Consider the following 15310-nt stretch of genomic DNA (forward strand, 5'->3'; position numbering starts at 1 on the left):
CAGGTATAGGGGGCACATCTGTAATCCCAGCACCGTATAGACCAGGTATAGGGGGCACATCTGTAATCCCAGCACCATATAGACCAGAGAGAGATAGGGGGCACATCTGTAATCCCAGCCCTTGGAAGGAAGGTGGATAAAAGGGTCAGGATTTTGAGGTCATCTTCCACTATACAGTTCATTTGAGGCTAGCCTGGGATATTTGAAATACTTTTTTTAAAAAGGTAAATAATATTTGAAAATGTTTTTTAAAATAATTAAGATCCAACTAACTTTCTTTAAAAGTAATTTATTTATTTTGTAGTCTTAAGTCTTGTTATAAAGCTAAGTTGAGCCTGCAATATATTTTCTTTGCAGAATCCAAAGAAATTTGAAGATGTTTTTGATGAGATGATCTATTTTTTAGAGCAGACTGACCACTGGGATAGTACTGAGATGGAACTTGCTGCCAGAGGGGTAAATTCAAATTTCATACAATCATTGTTCCTGCTATCTACATATATTTACCTGATTAAGGCATTGTTTCTTTGTCTTTTTTAAGTGATAGGAAATCTAACTGTGTGGTGGTAAAATACCATTGTACCTACTAAGTGGTGATAGGACACTGTTGTACCTACTGTGTGGTGATAGGGCACTGTTGTACCTACTGTGTAGTGATAGGACACTGTTGTACCTACTGTGGGGGGGGTGCACCATTGTACCTACTGTGTGGTGGGGGGCACTATTGTACCTACTGTGTAGTGATAGGATGCTGTTGTACCTACTGTGTGGTGATAGGGCACTATTGTACCTACTGTGTAGTGATAGGACACTTTTGTACCTACTGTGTGGTGATAGGGCACTGTTGTACCTACTGTGGTGGTAGGTCACTATTGTATCTATTGTGTGGTGATGGGTACTGTTGTAACTACTGTGTGGTGGTGGGCATCATTGTACCTACTATGTGGTAGTAGTTCACTATTGTATCTACTATGTGGTGGTGGGCGCTGTTGTACCTACTGTGTGGTGGTGGGGTACCATTGTACCTACTGTGTGGTAATAAAGCACCATTGTCCCTACTGTGTGGTGATAGGGCACCACTGCATCTACTTTGTGGTGGTAGGGTGCCATTTTAGCCAATTGTGTGTGTGGTGGCAGACACTGGCCTACTTCTGACCTTCATAAACAGTGGAAACCATAGTCTTCATAAATCAGTTGGTTGGAAAGAATGATCTTAAAAGCCTTTTTCTTCATTCACATCTTCCATCTAACAATCAAGTGGCAGACTTCGTTCCTCATACAAGACACAGTGACAGTGCCCCATGCAAGAGCAGTTTAAGGTGAGCAAGAGACAGGGCAGCTCAGCAGAGCCAGGGACGCAGACACATGGGCCTGGAGAGGCAAATGTGGCAGAAAAGTCAGGCAGGCTCTTACTGTCAGAAGGTAGAAAGCCTAGGACTCAAACCGCAGCTATACATGTGAATTCCTAGATTGTAGCCTATGCGTGGTGGTAGAACTTGATGCAGATATAAAGGTCTGAGTACACAAACACTTCCAGCTCTGGTTATGTCAGGGTCTAGGAGCAGCAACAGCACAAAAGTATTATTCCAGCTCACAGTTCTTGGTTTCTAACCAGCACCATGAAAGCACAGTAGGAAAATGGCCGTTCTAGCCCTGGGCAGGGCGAGTCCATACTGAGCCTGGACCGACTTGCTGTGGTCATTTAGAGGTGAATTTACAGGGAGCGGAGAGACACTGTAGCAGAGGGAACAGTAGGTGCAGACGGAGAAAGCTCCTCTGGTGCTCCCTCATTCTATGAACTTAATCAGCAGAGCCCTGAGCTTCACCCTTCATCCTTCCTCCACTACCCACTTGTCATTGTCTCTGAACGCAGTAAAGTTTTTCTGTATTCCCGTGGCCTTTATTTGGCCCGACCTACTTGGTGTCTTGTACCCTGTGATCCCTGCCCACTGCATCCCTCCCTGGCATTACTCTGCTCCTCCTTGCTCCTCCTACACTTCTGCTAAAGTTATCTTCTTGTTTTGAGACAAGGTCTCATTGTAACCCAGCACTGAACTCTGTGTGATGATCTTGAGTTTCTTATCCTCCTGCCTCTACCTCCCAGGCACCAAGATTCCAGTCCCAGGCCACTCATTCTAACTTGTCAAGATCAACCTTAAAATATGTGGTCTGATCATCTCCCATCCCCACCAACTCCATCCTCTGGTGAGAATAAATTAAAAGTCCTGCACACGGGGATGAGTCCTCACAGGGTCTGGTCCTTGGTTCCCGCCACGTTTCCCACCTGCTTTGCTATGGCACACTTTTAGTACCTTTTCCATTTGACGCCATAGTGTTTCTTCTGACCTTAAAGTCTGACAGGAATTCCCTGTCCGTGGGAAGGCTCCCTCCCCAGGGAGGCCATCTCTATGTCCAGCTTAAAACCAATCTCTGCTGCATACTTAGATGCTTTCTTGTGCTTATTGGGGTTGTAATCGGATCTCTGTGGGATTATTTTCTTCCTATAGACTCCAGGTTTCTTGCTGTAGCTATCTGAACGCCTGGTACAGCACATGCTAGAGCGTAAAGCCTGTGAGCGCGTGATAGAACGAGGGGTGACCTCGTAGGTAAGACAGGCAGACCTGGGGAGTGAGTGACGATGCCCTGCGAGCGCTGCCGCTGCTCAGAATAAGGAAAGGGGGGGGGGGTAAGGAGAGACTGGTCGGACCTGGTGGGCTGGGAAGGGGTGCTGCAGGTTATAATAAACTAACTAGTACCAGACTAGCCCAGAATGGAGTGTAATAGAGGTTTCTCTACTTAAGGGTAGACTCACAGATCAGCAGTCCTGTGTGAGCAGGGAACTGGAACCGAATCCACAGCCAAGGGGCCGGACACACTTTTATGTCTGTGTATGTGTATGTATATATATATATATATCACATGTTACCACACCCAAAGTGGACCAGTATGGTATAGGCTATTGGCTGAAGGAGTTCCCACAGCAAAGGAATGAATACCCTGGAGATGTGGCTTTGTACTTACCTTCTGCTTGTGGAGAAACTTAATCCAAACCACTGAAAATCCTGACATCACAAAGCTCCGACTTCTCTCAGCTCTCTCTAACACCCATTTTTATCTTGCAATTTAATACAGGTGAAAAATATAAATTTTTATGATGTGGTTCTGGATTTTATTTTAATGGATTCCTTTGAAGATTTAGAAAACCCACCAACATCCATACAGAACGTAGTGAACAATCGCTGGCTCAACTCCTCCTTCAAAGAAACCGTGAGTGATGTTTACTTTCCTCGCCATTCAAGCTTGATGGGAAATGGCCAGGGACATTTTATTAAAGAGTTACGTGGAGGTCAGGAGAGGTGGCACACACCTTTAATCTCAGCACTCAGGAAGCAGAAGTAGGTGGTCTCTGTGAGTTCCAGACCAGTCAGAACTACACAGACAGACCCTGTCTCAGAGAGAGACAGAGAAGTTGAGCTCATTTTTGTTAATTGCTAAGCTCCTTGGTTCTAGAGTTCAGGCTTTGTATTTAATTTTTAAATTTCATGAAAATGAGGTATCTCCCCTGATGCTTGTAAACAATAGAAGGAAGCCAGGGTATCCCTACTTCTGCTCTTTGGAATTTTTAGATCAAGAAACTTTGAATTCCAATAAAAATCACTGTTTTTAAATAGAAACATTGGTAGCAGCTATAACTTTAAACCTTGCTTTTCTCCTCTGTACATACTTAGGCTGTGGCTTCAAGTTGCTGGTCGGTGCTGAAACAGAAAAGGCAGCAGATGAAGGTAAACTGGCCATGCCCTAGATTCCTGCCTGGTTCCCTTTCTGTTGCTGTGAAAATGGCCGAGACTGGGTGACTGATAGGGATCACACAGGGGCGGCACCTGCAGAGCAGGCAGGCCTGTGTGCTAAGAGGGCCATCAAGGGCAGGTGGGCTTCATACTTCTGCGCTCACAGTGGCTTGTCCACCAGAGTGGTGGCTTACTCGGTTAGAGCACTGGTAAACCCAGGGCACCATCTGTGGTGAACATGTCTTCCCATGTATCTTTAGTCCATCCTACCCACAGAGCACTGCTCTCTCTGCACGGCTGTGGTGAGGTGGGTGAAGTCTGAAGTGAGACTGCCTGGCGTGAGACTAACTCTCTGTGACCTTGGTTAGTTGCTTAATCTCTCTGCCTTTGAGAACTCTCTTCATCTTTGAGAAAGAAGATAATGCCAATATTTACTGTGTACAATGTTTAAAAGATTTGGTGCAAAGTGCTAAGGGCTAAACTGTCCCAGCTACTGCTCTGTTATTACCCAGTGGCCTGTGCTGTTTCTCCCCCACCCACATTCTCAGGCTAACAGTTTGTAACACTGAGCCTGGAGGGCCGACCTTAGCGGTTCTGTAGTGTGCTCCTCCCGGTTTCCCCAGGAGGTGTTGCCAGAAGTCATTCTGGGAACTCCATGTGAGTAATTCTAGTTTAAAATCATTCCAGAAAACTATACTGTTTGTCTTTCTCTGGCAGTGGTATGAGCTTGTTTGGATGTTTGTGGTGAGCGGGTGGATGATAATGTATATGTGTGTGGGGGTGCAGGGTGTACACAGGACACCTATGGAAGCTAACGAACAGCATCTGGGGATCAGTCTACACATTTTTCCTCTTCTGAGACAGTGTCTTTCTGCTGCTGTGTGAGCCAGGCTCGCTGAAGATTCTCCTATGCTTTCTTCCCGTCTCCCAGCAGGGACATACTGCCATCACAGATACTTGTGCCGTGTGTCTGACTTTTATGCAGGTTCTAAAGATCTGAATTTAGGTTGTCAGTCTTGCATAACAAGATCTTTACATTGAATCGAAACAAACAAATAAAACCCACCTCAACGGAAAGCTTCACCGATTGAAAAGATCAGGGAGAGAACATCAAGACTAGAGAGGAACAGGACCAAAGTCAGCTTGGGGCGGAAAGGGTTTCTTTGGCGTACACTTCCATATTACAGTGCACCATCCAGGAAATGCAAGGCAGGAACCTGGAGGCAGGTGCCGAGGAAGAAGCTGTGAAGAAATGTTGTTCACTGGCTTGTTCTTTGTGCCTCACTCAGGTTGCTTTCTTATATCATCCAGGACCACTTGTCCAGAGCTGGCACCACCTGTAGTGACTCCCCCCATAGCAGTCATTAACCAAGAAAGCACCCTTCAGACTTGTCTACAGGCAGTCTGACAGAAGAGACCCTCAGACTCCTAAGGACATAGCTTTAAAACCTACACTGCACTAAACTGGAAAGTCTGTTATCAACGAGCATAGAGACCTTCCTCAAATGCAAACATATGCGCCAGGATTTCATAAGTCAGTCACATGAGCAAGTTTAGTCATATTGACCTTCTTAACTAAAGGTTGGAGTTCAGTAAGAACAGTTCAGTGCTTTGTGTGTGTGTTTATCTATTAAAGACCGGGTCTCCTAAAGCACAGGCTGGTCAGGACTAAGTTGCCAGCAATGACCTTGAATTCTTGGTCCTTTTGCTACCACTTCCCCTGGGCTGTGTTCCCCCACACCTGGTTTATAGGGTGCTGGGTTTCACACCCACAGTTTTGTGCATGCCGGGCAAGCACTCTACCTCCTGAGCTACATCCCAAGCCCTAATGCTTAATCATTTAGTGCTTAATTGCTTAAAACCCATTTTAGAAGGAGTTTTTTAGGTCACTACAGTTGAGTAAGACTTTCATATCATGAAAATAACAGTGAGCCCAATGCCCCTAAAAAATTACATGGAAGAGCACGGTACTGATATTAGAATTTCACTACCGCATGACACTTGCTTTAGGAAAGATAAGTTAAATACAAACCCCAGGTGCTCCGTGGTGGTTTGACTGAGATTGGCCCCTAGAGGCTCATATTTTGCATGCTTAGGCCTCGTTGATGAACTGTTTGGGAAGGATAGGAGGCGTGGCCTTGTTGGAAGAGGTGTTCCAGAATTTTTAAAAAATCTGAAATTTTTCTGGCCCGAACCCCTGGTAAGGAACACTCAAAATGTATTTTTTTGAGGAGAATTTGCCTTTTAGAAAGTGTTTCTCATCTGAAACTGCAGGCTAGAGTATAAACCCCATACAAAACCCTCTGACTCCTAGGCACCATTAAGTGTATTAATTTTCCCAATAGGCTGGCTCGTGGAACCTCGGTCTGCTCCCACAGACTGCTGCCCGCACAATGGCTAGCAGTCTGTGTTTCATTAATAGAGAAAGTAAACTTAAGAATCTAAAAATAACTGGATTCCCTCTTGCTTCCCAACAGATCTCAGATGGATTTTTCGCCCATTTTTATGCCATTTGTGAGCATGTAAGCCCTGTGTTAGCCTGGGGTTTCTTGGGCCCTAGGAATTCTCTGTATGACTTGTGTTGCTTCTTTAAGGTATGTTCAGCCATTGAATCAAACAAAGTTGTTTACTTTTGTTTACCATATATGAAGTTATAAAAATCACCTAGCCTCTGTATTTAAGTGCCAGTATTAAATTTGTTTCATTTTTAATACGAATGCTAATGTAATGGACCAGTGCCTTAGAGAGCAGACACCCCGCTCTAGATTCCGTGTCCCCTGACTGTGTCCACCTTTCCTGTTAGGGTCTTGAACAGTGTTGCCATGTTACAGCGGTGCCTGTGTGATGTTGAATGTTGAAATCCAAGTTATAAGAAATCACATGGGAATTTAAAGTGTGTCCTCATGTCAGAAGTTGGTGTTTGCCAAAACATTTGTTAGAGCTCACTGCAAAATGTTCCAGCTGACAAAATGCCAGGGAAAACCTCTGCTGGGCTGTGTTGCGGTAGCTGAGGCTCCAGAGACAAACAATTAGATGAGCATGAATTTGAGAGCTTGCACGCCTCATGGTGCTGGGAATTGTTTCTAAGTTTCTGTTTGCTTTAGTAATACAATGTTTGTATAATGATTTAGGAAGTATTTATCTTACTGTCGTTTGGAAATCATGACTTCTAGTCTACTTAGCCTTCCAGCTGTGAAGGGTGTGTTGCAGTGGGAAGAGTGGAGTTGGTTAGATGGTCTTGAGTCCTCCAACTCCCGCCTCCTTCCTAGCTCTAGACGGGGCACTAGGATGCTGCTGGCCTGTGACCCGCAGTGACTCTGTGATAGCCCCCTAGTAGTCTTGGCACACGGTTTCTCGAGGAGTAATAGTTGATGTCGCTGGGTTTTCTCTTTGCAGTTCACTCTCCCATCACTTCAGAGTAGTGGAGGTTAGAATTTAGCAGTCTACAGCTCACATTAAATGCACTTTTGTGTGAGTTAATTCACTGAAATGAAACTCTTCAAGGCCTGCCACTGACTGTAGACATGAAACTATTATTTTTCATTTATGTCTTTTTTTTAACAGAAAAATATACATTTAAAAAGTATTGTGATTATTGAGAGTGGTTCCTTTTTCTATACCTGTGTGGCCCAGGCTTAGAGGTGGCCGAGAGGAAAGGCTGGAACACAGCCCCTCACAATTACCCAGTGCTTTGGGTGCATCTGATGGTCCCTCTTTTGCTCACTGTGCTAGCTCTGTGTAGTAAACAGGACGTGACGGTGCACGTTTTTAATCCCAGCACTTGGGAGGCAGAGGCAGGCGGATCTCTTGAGTTTGGGGCCAGCCTGGTCTACAAACTTCCAGGACAGCCAGACTTCCATGACTTGGGGCGGGGGGAGAGAAAAAGACAAACAAATGAAAAACAGGACAAGTAGTATTTGCCCAAATTTTGCAGACATAGAAAACAACAATCAAAATGATCAAATAACTTGTTCAATGTTCTTTGCCCATGAGGTGTGAAACTAAGAACTGAGGTGTCTGTTTCAGTATTAGCAATTCATGGATGTAACAAATTGTGGTTTAATAAATACCAATTTCTTGTATATTCATTTTTCAGAATCAAGTTCTTTTCTTTCTCAAAGACATCTTTGACTTTGAGAAGGTGCGCTATTCGAGCATAGACGCCTTGGCGGAGGACCTGATGCACTTGCTCATCCGCCGCACAGAACTGCTAGTTGCCTGTCTGGGCGCGGATGCCCTGAGGCATGCCACCGCTTGTACTAGTGGACACTGCCATGCTGTGCCCACCCCACTGTTAGAAGCCAAAGTACAGTGAGTACAGAAGAGGTGTGAGCGCTGTCCGGTTGTGAGGTGTGCCTCAGGATCCACAGAATTGATGCTGCAGACTCAGGGAGGGAGAGAGAAAGTCTCAAAGAACGGGTGTTGCACTGGACTTCTGCAGAGATTCTGTCATCGAGCCCACGTGATATGTCCCGGGCGACTCTTTCATAATCTTTAGGTAATAATTTCAGTTGTGAAACGTTGCATAATTTGTGGCTCTTGCTTGAACTGCAGCCAATACATTGGGGTTCATTAATTGTCTCCACATTGTCTGGAATGTCCAGTGTCGTTCTCAAAATATGCCTCAATGCTTTGCACCCTGAAAATACACTAGCCCAAGACCACTGTGGTTCACGTGTGCAGGAGTTTATGACTTCTAGTGTCAACATATCTAACTTTGCCTGAAGCGTGTTCTTAACTGTCAAGTTACTTCTTAGTTTAGTCAAATGTAGGCAGTAGTGGTGTTTGGCTGTGCTGTTTGCCTTATTGCTTGTATATTTGCTTTGTATTTGAGTCAAGGGAATTGTAACCCCTGGGGAATGGTGTACAGAACTAAAATGGAGGAGGCCAGCAGTCCACAGAGTGCAGCTTGTGGAGGACCGACCACCTTCGTGTCCAGAGGACACACTGTTGTCCGCTGGGTTGTAATGCACCCAAGGACTTTTAGCTTTTTATAAATTGGAACAATTTCCCTTAGGTGAATATTAAATTTAAAATTATAATCTATTTACAAAGAAAAAAATAATTATCCTCTTTTAAATGAAACTATGAACTTAAGGTGTTAAACCTTTTTTCTCTGTCCACAAAGCAAACTTAATTCCCCACAGAGAGTGGAGCACACTGGAAGAGTGCCAACTTATGCCCACGTTTTAAAAATACTAGTTCTCTCTGAGCTTGTATTTTAAAGGCCTTTTCCTCTCAGAAATTGAACACAAATATTTTCAATGATATGGGAATATATTTTGTGTCCTTAAGATAAACATATGAACAAGTGGCAAAGCAGATTATACATGTTCAGACCTCATGAATTTTGCTGTAAGATCAGGTCCCACTTGCTCATTGGATCGGTTTATTGGCTGGAAGTCCTAGAGTGGGCTGCGTTCGTTTTCAGAGTGAGTTATACAGAAAGATCTGAAATGCGTTCTTTAAAAATGCATTTTTAGATTAAAGTGCCTAGATTAAGGTTAATGATAAGAAAAGATAAAAAATAAGTATAACTTTTTTAAGCCTTTATATATCCACCATAGTTATGTGCAGTAATCATAACTTGTAAAGTGTTGACTTGTGCCATTTGCGTGTCTAGGCTGTCAACGCCTTGCCGCCTTCTGCACCACTTTTTACTCCCCTAATTCCCTGTTTGTGATTCTCACCAATGACGAGTACCAAATGCATTCTGCCCTGCTTCCCTTTGTACTTACTTTATCTACCTTCCGAGATGTCAGCAGATGTGAGTGACCCTGTGCACGTGCCTACACATTCCGGTTGCCGCGTAAGCAAGACAGTTATGGATTGTATTAGTTAACTCTCTCTCACTGGAGAGCTAGATGTTTTGTGCTGAGGTTTTATAAACAGAGCTGTAAGGGAACTTTGTTTCGTGGGGAAATACTGTTGGAAGACTTGCCCTCTGGAGCAACAGCGCTGCTACAACGTGAGATCATCGTGGGTGGATGGCCTTTCCAAAAAGCGTTTGATTAGCCGGGCGATGGTGGCGCACGCCTTTAATCCCAGCACTCGGGAGGCAGAGGCAGACGGATCTCTGTGAGTTCGAGACCAGCCTGGTCTACAGAGCTAGTTCCAGGACAGGCTCCAAAGCCACAGAGAAACCCTGTCTCGAAAAACCAAAAAAAAAAACAAAAACAAAAAAACAAAAAGCGTTTGATTTTCCCTGCTTTTAATTTCAATTAAAAACAATAAATGCCCATCTTCAAGAAGGGCTTGGTTTGGCTGGGAGGCGGCAGTGCACGCCTTTAACCCCAGCACTCAGGAGGTAGAGGCAGGTGGTCTTTGTGAGTTTGAGGCCAGCCAGGACTACATAGAGAAACCCTGACTCAAAAACTGAAAAGAAAGGGTTGGTTTGTCCAGCTGAAGTACTTAAGTTGTTAGTTTCTGGTGAGCTCATTAACAGGCACACTCACCAGATACTTTCTTTGTGGCCTTTGACAAAAGAGATAATAATGACCTCGCAAGATTTTGGGGTAATAAGAATAGGAGAAAACTCTTTGGGGGGATCACGGGGGGGGGTGCTAACTTTTTAAAGGAAAATGTCTTTTTAAACAGACCATCTCCAGCTTAACTATTGAAAATACTTGAGATATATACACACCAGTTTTCATTTGCCTTAAAATTAAACAGAGTAGCGATGCTTTACAAAATAAAAATAAAAGACCAGACTAAGCTAGAGCCGGGGGCGGGGGCAGTTAATGGGACTCATGGCATTAACTGAAGGCCGCCTGTCATTCCTCCACATGCTACGTAAGAGGACGGAGTGAATCCCAAGAAAAACCTTCCAGAAAGAAAGGGGAAACATTCAGTTGATTTATTTTCCTTTATTTCTCTCTGTTCTTGTTCAGCTAAAAGGGTCGTCATTCCTTACCGGAGGTTAAAAATATGTTCAAGAAAGTTTTCTGTTCTGTTAAAGTCAGCTCCAAAGACCTGTAACTGTCTCCTGGAGGAATACTTATCGTTTGTATCTGTTTGCTGTGATTATTGACTTGTGGAGTTAACTGGGTATAAAAATGTATTTACAATGTCTCCTTGCTTTAAGATGAGTGATTTCTACTTCAGTCCCCGCAGTTGGCCTAGGGATGAGAAAGCAAAGCAAGGCTGACAAAGTGGAGGTGAGCCCCCCGTGGCCTGTCACGATCAGAACTGTAAGTTATGTTCAGAACTCGTTTTTACCTTCAGTGTGAACATGGACTCAGAAATTAATTGGGCTGTAATTTCAAACGACTATAAGGATTAGGCTAAATTGAAATCTGTGAATTTTTTAACCAACAAATATGTATGTGAGACATAGAGTTTATATAACCTGCTGTAAATGGACATGTGATCCCTGGCTGATGTCAGCACATCTGTTTCTTCAGTGTAGGAACTGGACTCATTCATCTGTGTAAGAGTAAACCACCACTGGAGAAGCCAGCAGCACTGGTCCCGTGCAGACGCTAGGATGAGCATGTCAGTTCTGGCCAAATAAAAAAGTGATGGTGTCTTGGTGATGTGCTAGCTGCCTTAAGTAACGTTTGATACAACTGTGAGGCCACGCTGGCCTCGGTAGGCTGCCCTTTGACATAGTCCACATCTGGAGGCTGAAACAGGACTCTGGGAGCACTGAAGTCAAGTATAACATATTACCAAATGTCTGTATGTGCTAACATGGAAATAAAGTAGTATTGCTATGGATAAAGTCCCAGCATCATGTTTTGCTTAAAACATTTCAATGAACAAAGCCATCAAGAGTGTAATCTCCCAGGCTGGTATGACCGCACCATCCCTCACCATCAGTGAGTCTGTTTCCAGGGCAGGAGACCAAACCCAGGACTCAGCATCTTAGGCAAGCGCTCCACCAGGAGCTCCTCACCCCGCTCCTGGATTGTTAAGGTTCTTCAGTTTATTTAAGGGAGTCTTATGTAGCACAAGCTGGCTTTATTCTCTTGCCTCGACCTCCCAAGCACCAGGGTTGCTGTTGTATTTAACTTGTTAAGTATATGAACTGAAATATGTTATTTGGTAACCAGGTCACACTAGAGCACACAGAGCTGCATGGTGAGGGACAGTTCTGCACTGCTCTGGGGGCTCACTTGGCTCCTCGTGTCATCATCTGGCTAGGCCTTTGTCAGTTCGTGTGTCCTCTTTGGTTCTCCTGGCTAAACTTAAGGTCTTGGCACTTGAAAAATCTTACAGAATTCTTTTTTGTTTTGTTGTGTTGTTTTCCTTTGTTTGTTATTGTTTTTGTTTTGAGACAGGGTTTTCCTGTGTAGCAGTGGCTGTCCTGGAACTCACAGAGATCTGCCTGCCTCTGACTCCCGAGTGCTGGGATTAAAGGTGCGCACATCTCGCAGACCTGTGACGTGTGTTGAAGCCCCTCCTCGGGCCTCGCCACGTCTGTCATTACTCCAGGTTACATCTCTAGCTGTGATCTTGGTGGCTGCTCATTCTTCTGCCTCTACCCTGCTCTTTCCTTTGTGGGCCTCCCCTTCACGAACTCTTGTCTCTGTGCTGTCTTCCCTGTGGCTCGGACTCAACTTTTGACATCTTTTTTTTTTCTGCAGTGTTTCTTCATAGTTCCTGTAGTCTTTAATATTTTTTAACTCCATTATGGAATCTTTGGGGGTTCTACGTCATGCGCCCCAATTCTGTTCACCTCCCTGTCCCCCCCATAGCCCCTCTCATCCCTGTTGCATCCCCCCATGAAAGAAAACAAAGTAAGCAAACAAAAGCAAGAATTAAAAAAAAAAAAACCCTCCCCAATAAACCAAAACAGAACAAAAACCACACTAGAAACAGAAAAATCTCTGCTGCTCCCCTCCTCCCTCTCTATCACCTCTTCATCCCGTGGCCTTGGAGACTTCCGTGGGTCCTGCAGTATACCCCTTTGTCCCACCAGCTTGACTGGCAGCTGCCATTTCTTGCCCTTTGTTCCCTTGCTCTTCTCTGCGGTCTCTGATCCTGCTGTACACATTTTGGGGCTATTCAGGTTCTTTGGCTTTTCGTACATCAAAACAGTAAAAAGCCTGCAGTAACCATTCTGGCAAAGAAGCGCTGGATTCCAGGACAGCAAAGAGAAAGAGCCCGCCTTCCTGATGGCGCTTTTCATCCTTTTCTTAAAAGCCGCAGCAGAGTAACTGCGACGTCAAACATCACCTCAGCATCCCGCTTCTAACTGCCCGCATGTCACCCGAAGCCTCCACAGGCACATTTATATATAGGAAGTTTCAGAGCTTGGTAATTTGCTGTTTGAAATAACACGGCGGTACCTGAACACAGAGCCGCTTTGCCATGCGCAGTGCTGGGGAAGAGCGGGTCCTACAGCCTTGCCGATGCTGCTAAACCTCCTTAAGATGACGGAGCCTGAGAAGGCGCAGCGCTTACATGGCAGGAGCAGGCGACAAAGCGTTCATCTTCCCTCTGCCGCTTCATTATTTTTGATACAGGGTCTTATGTGTTGACCAAGGCCTGTTGCAAATTCCTGGGTTCAGGTCATGTTCAGCTCCCAGAGCCTCAGCTTGCCTCCCGGTAGGCACTTGTCACAGCTGTGTGAGGAGTGTCACACAGTTTAACACCAACTAACACTCGCTGCTTTGAGGGTTGGTGGACCCCAATGGATGTCCGGCCTGCTGCTTCCGAATCAAGGTCTCTCCTAAGGTTGCAGGAAACTGAAGGCTCAACTGGGGATAACGGATTTGCATTTGCCGTGCTCCTCAGAGGTTCGTGTGCTGGAAGCTTCTCACGTGGCACTGTTGAAGTGATTGATGGAACCTTCAGATGGTGATGGGCCTCAAGGAAATCAGTGAGGTTGTGCGGCCCCGCCCTCCGGGGTCAGGCTCCGCCCTCTGGGCGGTCAGTGCTGCTGATAGGCTTGGTCAGCATGAGTTACTTCCCTGAGAGAGCGGTGCTGGAGCACGGTGCTCTAAAGGAGCACACAGGACTCCCTGTTCTGCAAGCCACCCTGTGGTACAGCAGGGGGTCCTCACATCCATGCCAGTGTCAACCAAGTTCCCAGGGTTATGAGCCAAATAAATTTAAAAATGTTACCCCGTATCAGGTGTCTGTGATAGCAACACAAAATAGTCTGAAGGCTGGGAGATTGGCTAACTCGGCCCTGCTGTCAGGAGACCGGTCTATTGCTGACTTGTCGGCAGGGGACATAATTCCTTATGGACTGAGCTCTCAGCAGTTTCCTGGGTGTTTTAGAACACAGACGTGGGCCGGGCGATGGTGGAGCACGCCTTTAATCCCAGCAATCGGGAGGCAGAGACAGGCGGATCACTGTGAGTTCGAGACCAGCCTGGTCTACAGAGCTAGTTCCAGGACAGGCTCCAAAGTCACAGAGAAACCCTGCCTCAAAAAAAAAAAAAAAAAAAAAAAAGAACACAGACGTGGCTACTTCTCTAGTGTAATTCAAGGAAAAGGCATTATTTGTGTGATAGGCAGTGTTTGGGACAGGGTGTACGCATGCTCGCACAAGCACAGACCAGCCCACGGCGCATGTGTGGAAGTCAGGACAGCGTCAGCTGCCATCCTCACCTTCCACTTTGAGGCAGGGTTTTCTTATTCACAGATTAGCTGGCTCGTACCTTCCAGCGCTTCTCTTCGTCCTGCCCTAGGTGTGCACTGGGCCGATGGTGTGCACTGGGATAACAGACCCATGCCCTACTGAGTTTGGCTCCTTACAACTTCCGGGGATCCCAGCTCCAGTGGTCGGACGAGTGTGGCAAGCACTTTGCCCACTGGCATCTCCCAGCCTTGGCAGTGCCTAGACTCTGCTGGGCACCAACCCTGACCCAGTGTGGGAGAATGCTGTGCAGTCCAATTGCCAGGAGGCAAGATCATTTAGGATCCTCATGCTGGCTGAACACCACAGCACAGAAGAGTAAACTGAGCCCGAGAGATGGCTTGTCTGGTAAAAGCACTTGCCATTCAGGTCTGACAAACCGAGTTTGTTCCCTAGAACCCTCTGTGGAAGAGAGCCTCTACTCCTGAATGTTGTCCTTTGACCTGCACGCACGAGCGCTCAGGGTCTCTCACTTGGTAAGCATGTGCCCCACCAATGTATATCCTACACCCTACAAGTCCCTAACTTTTTCCTTTTTGACAGGGTGCCACTATGTAGCCCAGGCTAGCCTAGAACTCATTATGTAGACCAGGCTATATAGGTGTCTGACTGCACATGCCCCATGCCCAGCATACCTTGCTTGTTGTCATGGTCTGCTTTTGAAACTCGGTTTTAATTGTAACTTTTCCCCTTCCCTCCCCCCCCCCAACCCTCCCATACACCCCTTCCCCTCCCTTCAGAGTCATGGTCCTCCTTTCTCACCACTTGTTAGTGCACACATATGTGTATTTGTATATTCATATATATGCTCATAAATATAACCGGCTCAGTCCATATAAGGTTACCTGTATGTGTGCTTTCAGGGTTGTGTGGCACTAGACAGCCAATTACATCCCTTACTTTCTTTCTTTCTTTCTTTCTTTATTTCTTT

General features: G+C 45.6%; 1 protein-coding gene across 1 annotated transcript in view; it reads left to right on the top strand.

Moving 5' to 3' along the window:
• Positions 1 to 9096, top strand: part of Miga1 (mitoguardin 1) — a 49977-nt gene extending 40881 nt beyond the window's left edge. The window contains exons 13-17 of the mRNA XM_005357479.2: positions 358 to 456; positions 3133 to 3267; positions 3729 to 3782; positions 6266 to 6382; positions 7885 to 9096. Coding sequence (XP_005357536.1) covers positions 358 to 456; positions 3133 to 3267; positions 3729 to 3782; positions 6266 to 6382; positions 7885 to 8103 — 624 coding nt within the window. The 3' untranslated portion in view covers positions 8104 to 9096. The remainder of the gene's footprint in view (positions 1 to 357; positions 457 to 3132; positions 3268 to 3728; positions 3783 to 6265; positions 6383 to 7884) is intronic.
• Positions 9097 to 15310: the final 6214 nt, after the last annotated feature.

The sequence above is a fragment of the Microtus ochrogaster genome, chromosome 21 (genome assembly GCF_000317375.1).
Source record: "Microtus ochrogaster isolate Prairie Vole_2 chromosome 21, MicOch1.0, whole genome shotgun sequence".
Classification (NCBI taxonomy): Eukaryota; Metazoa; Chordata; class Mammalia; order Rodentia; family Cricetidae; genus Microtus; species Microtus ochrogaster.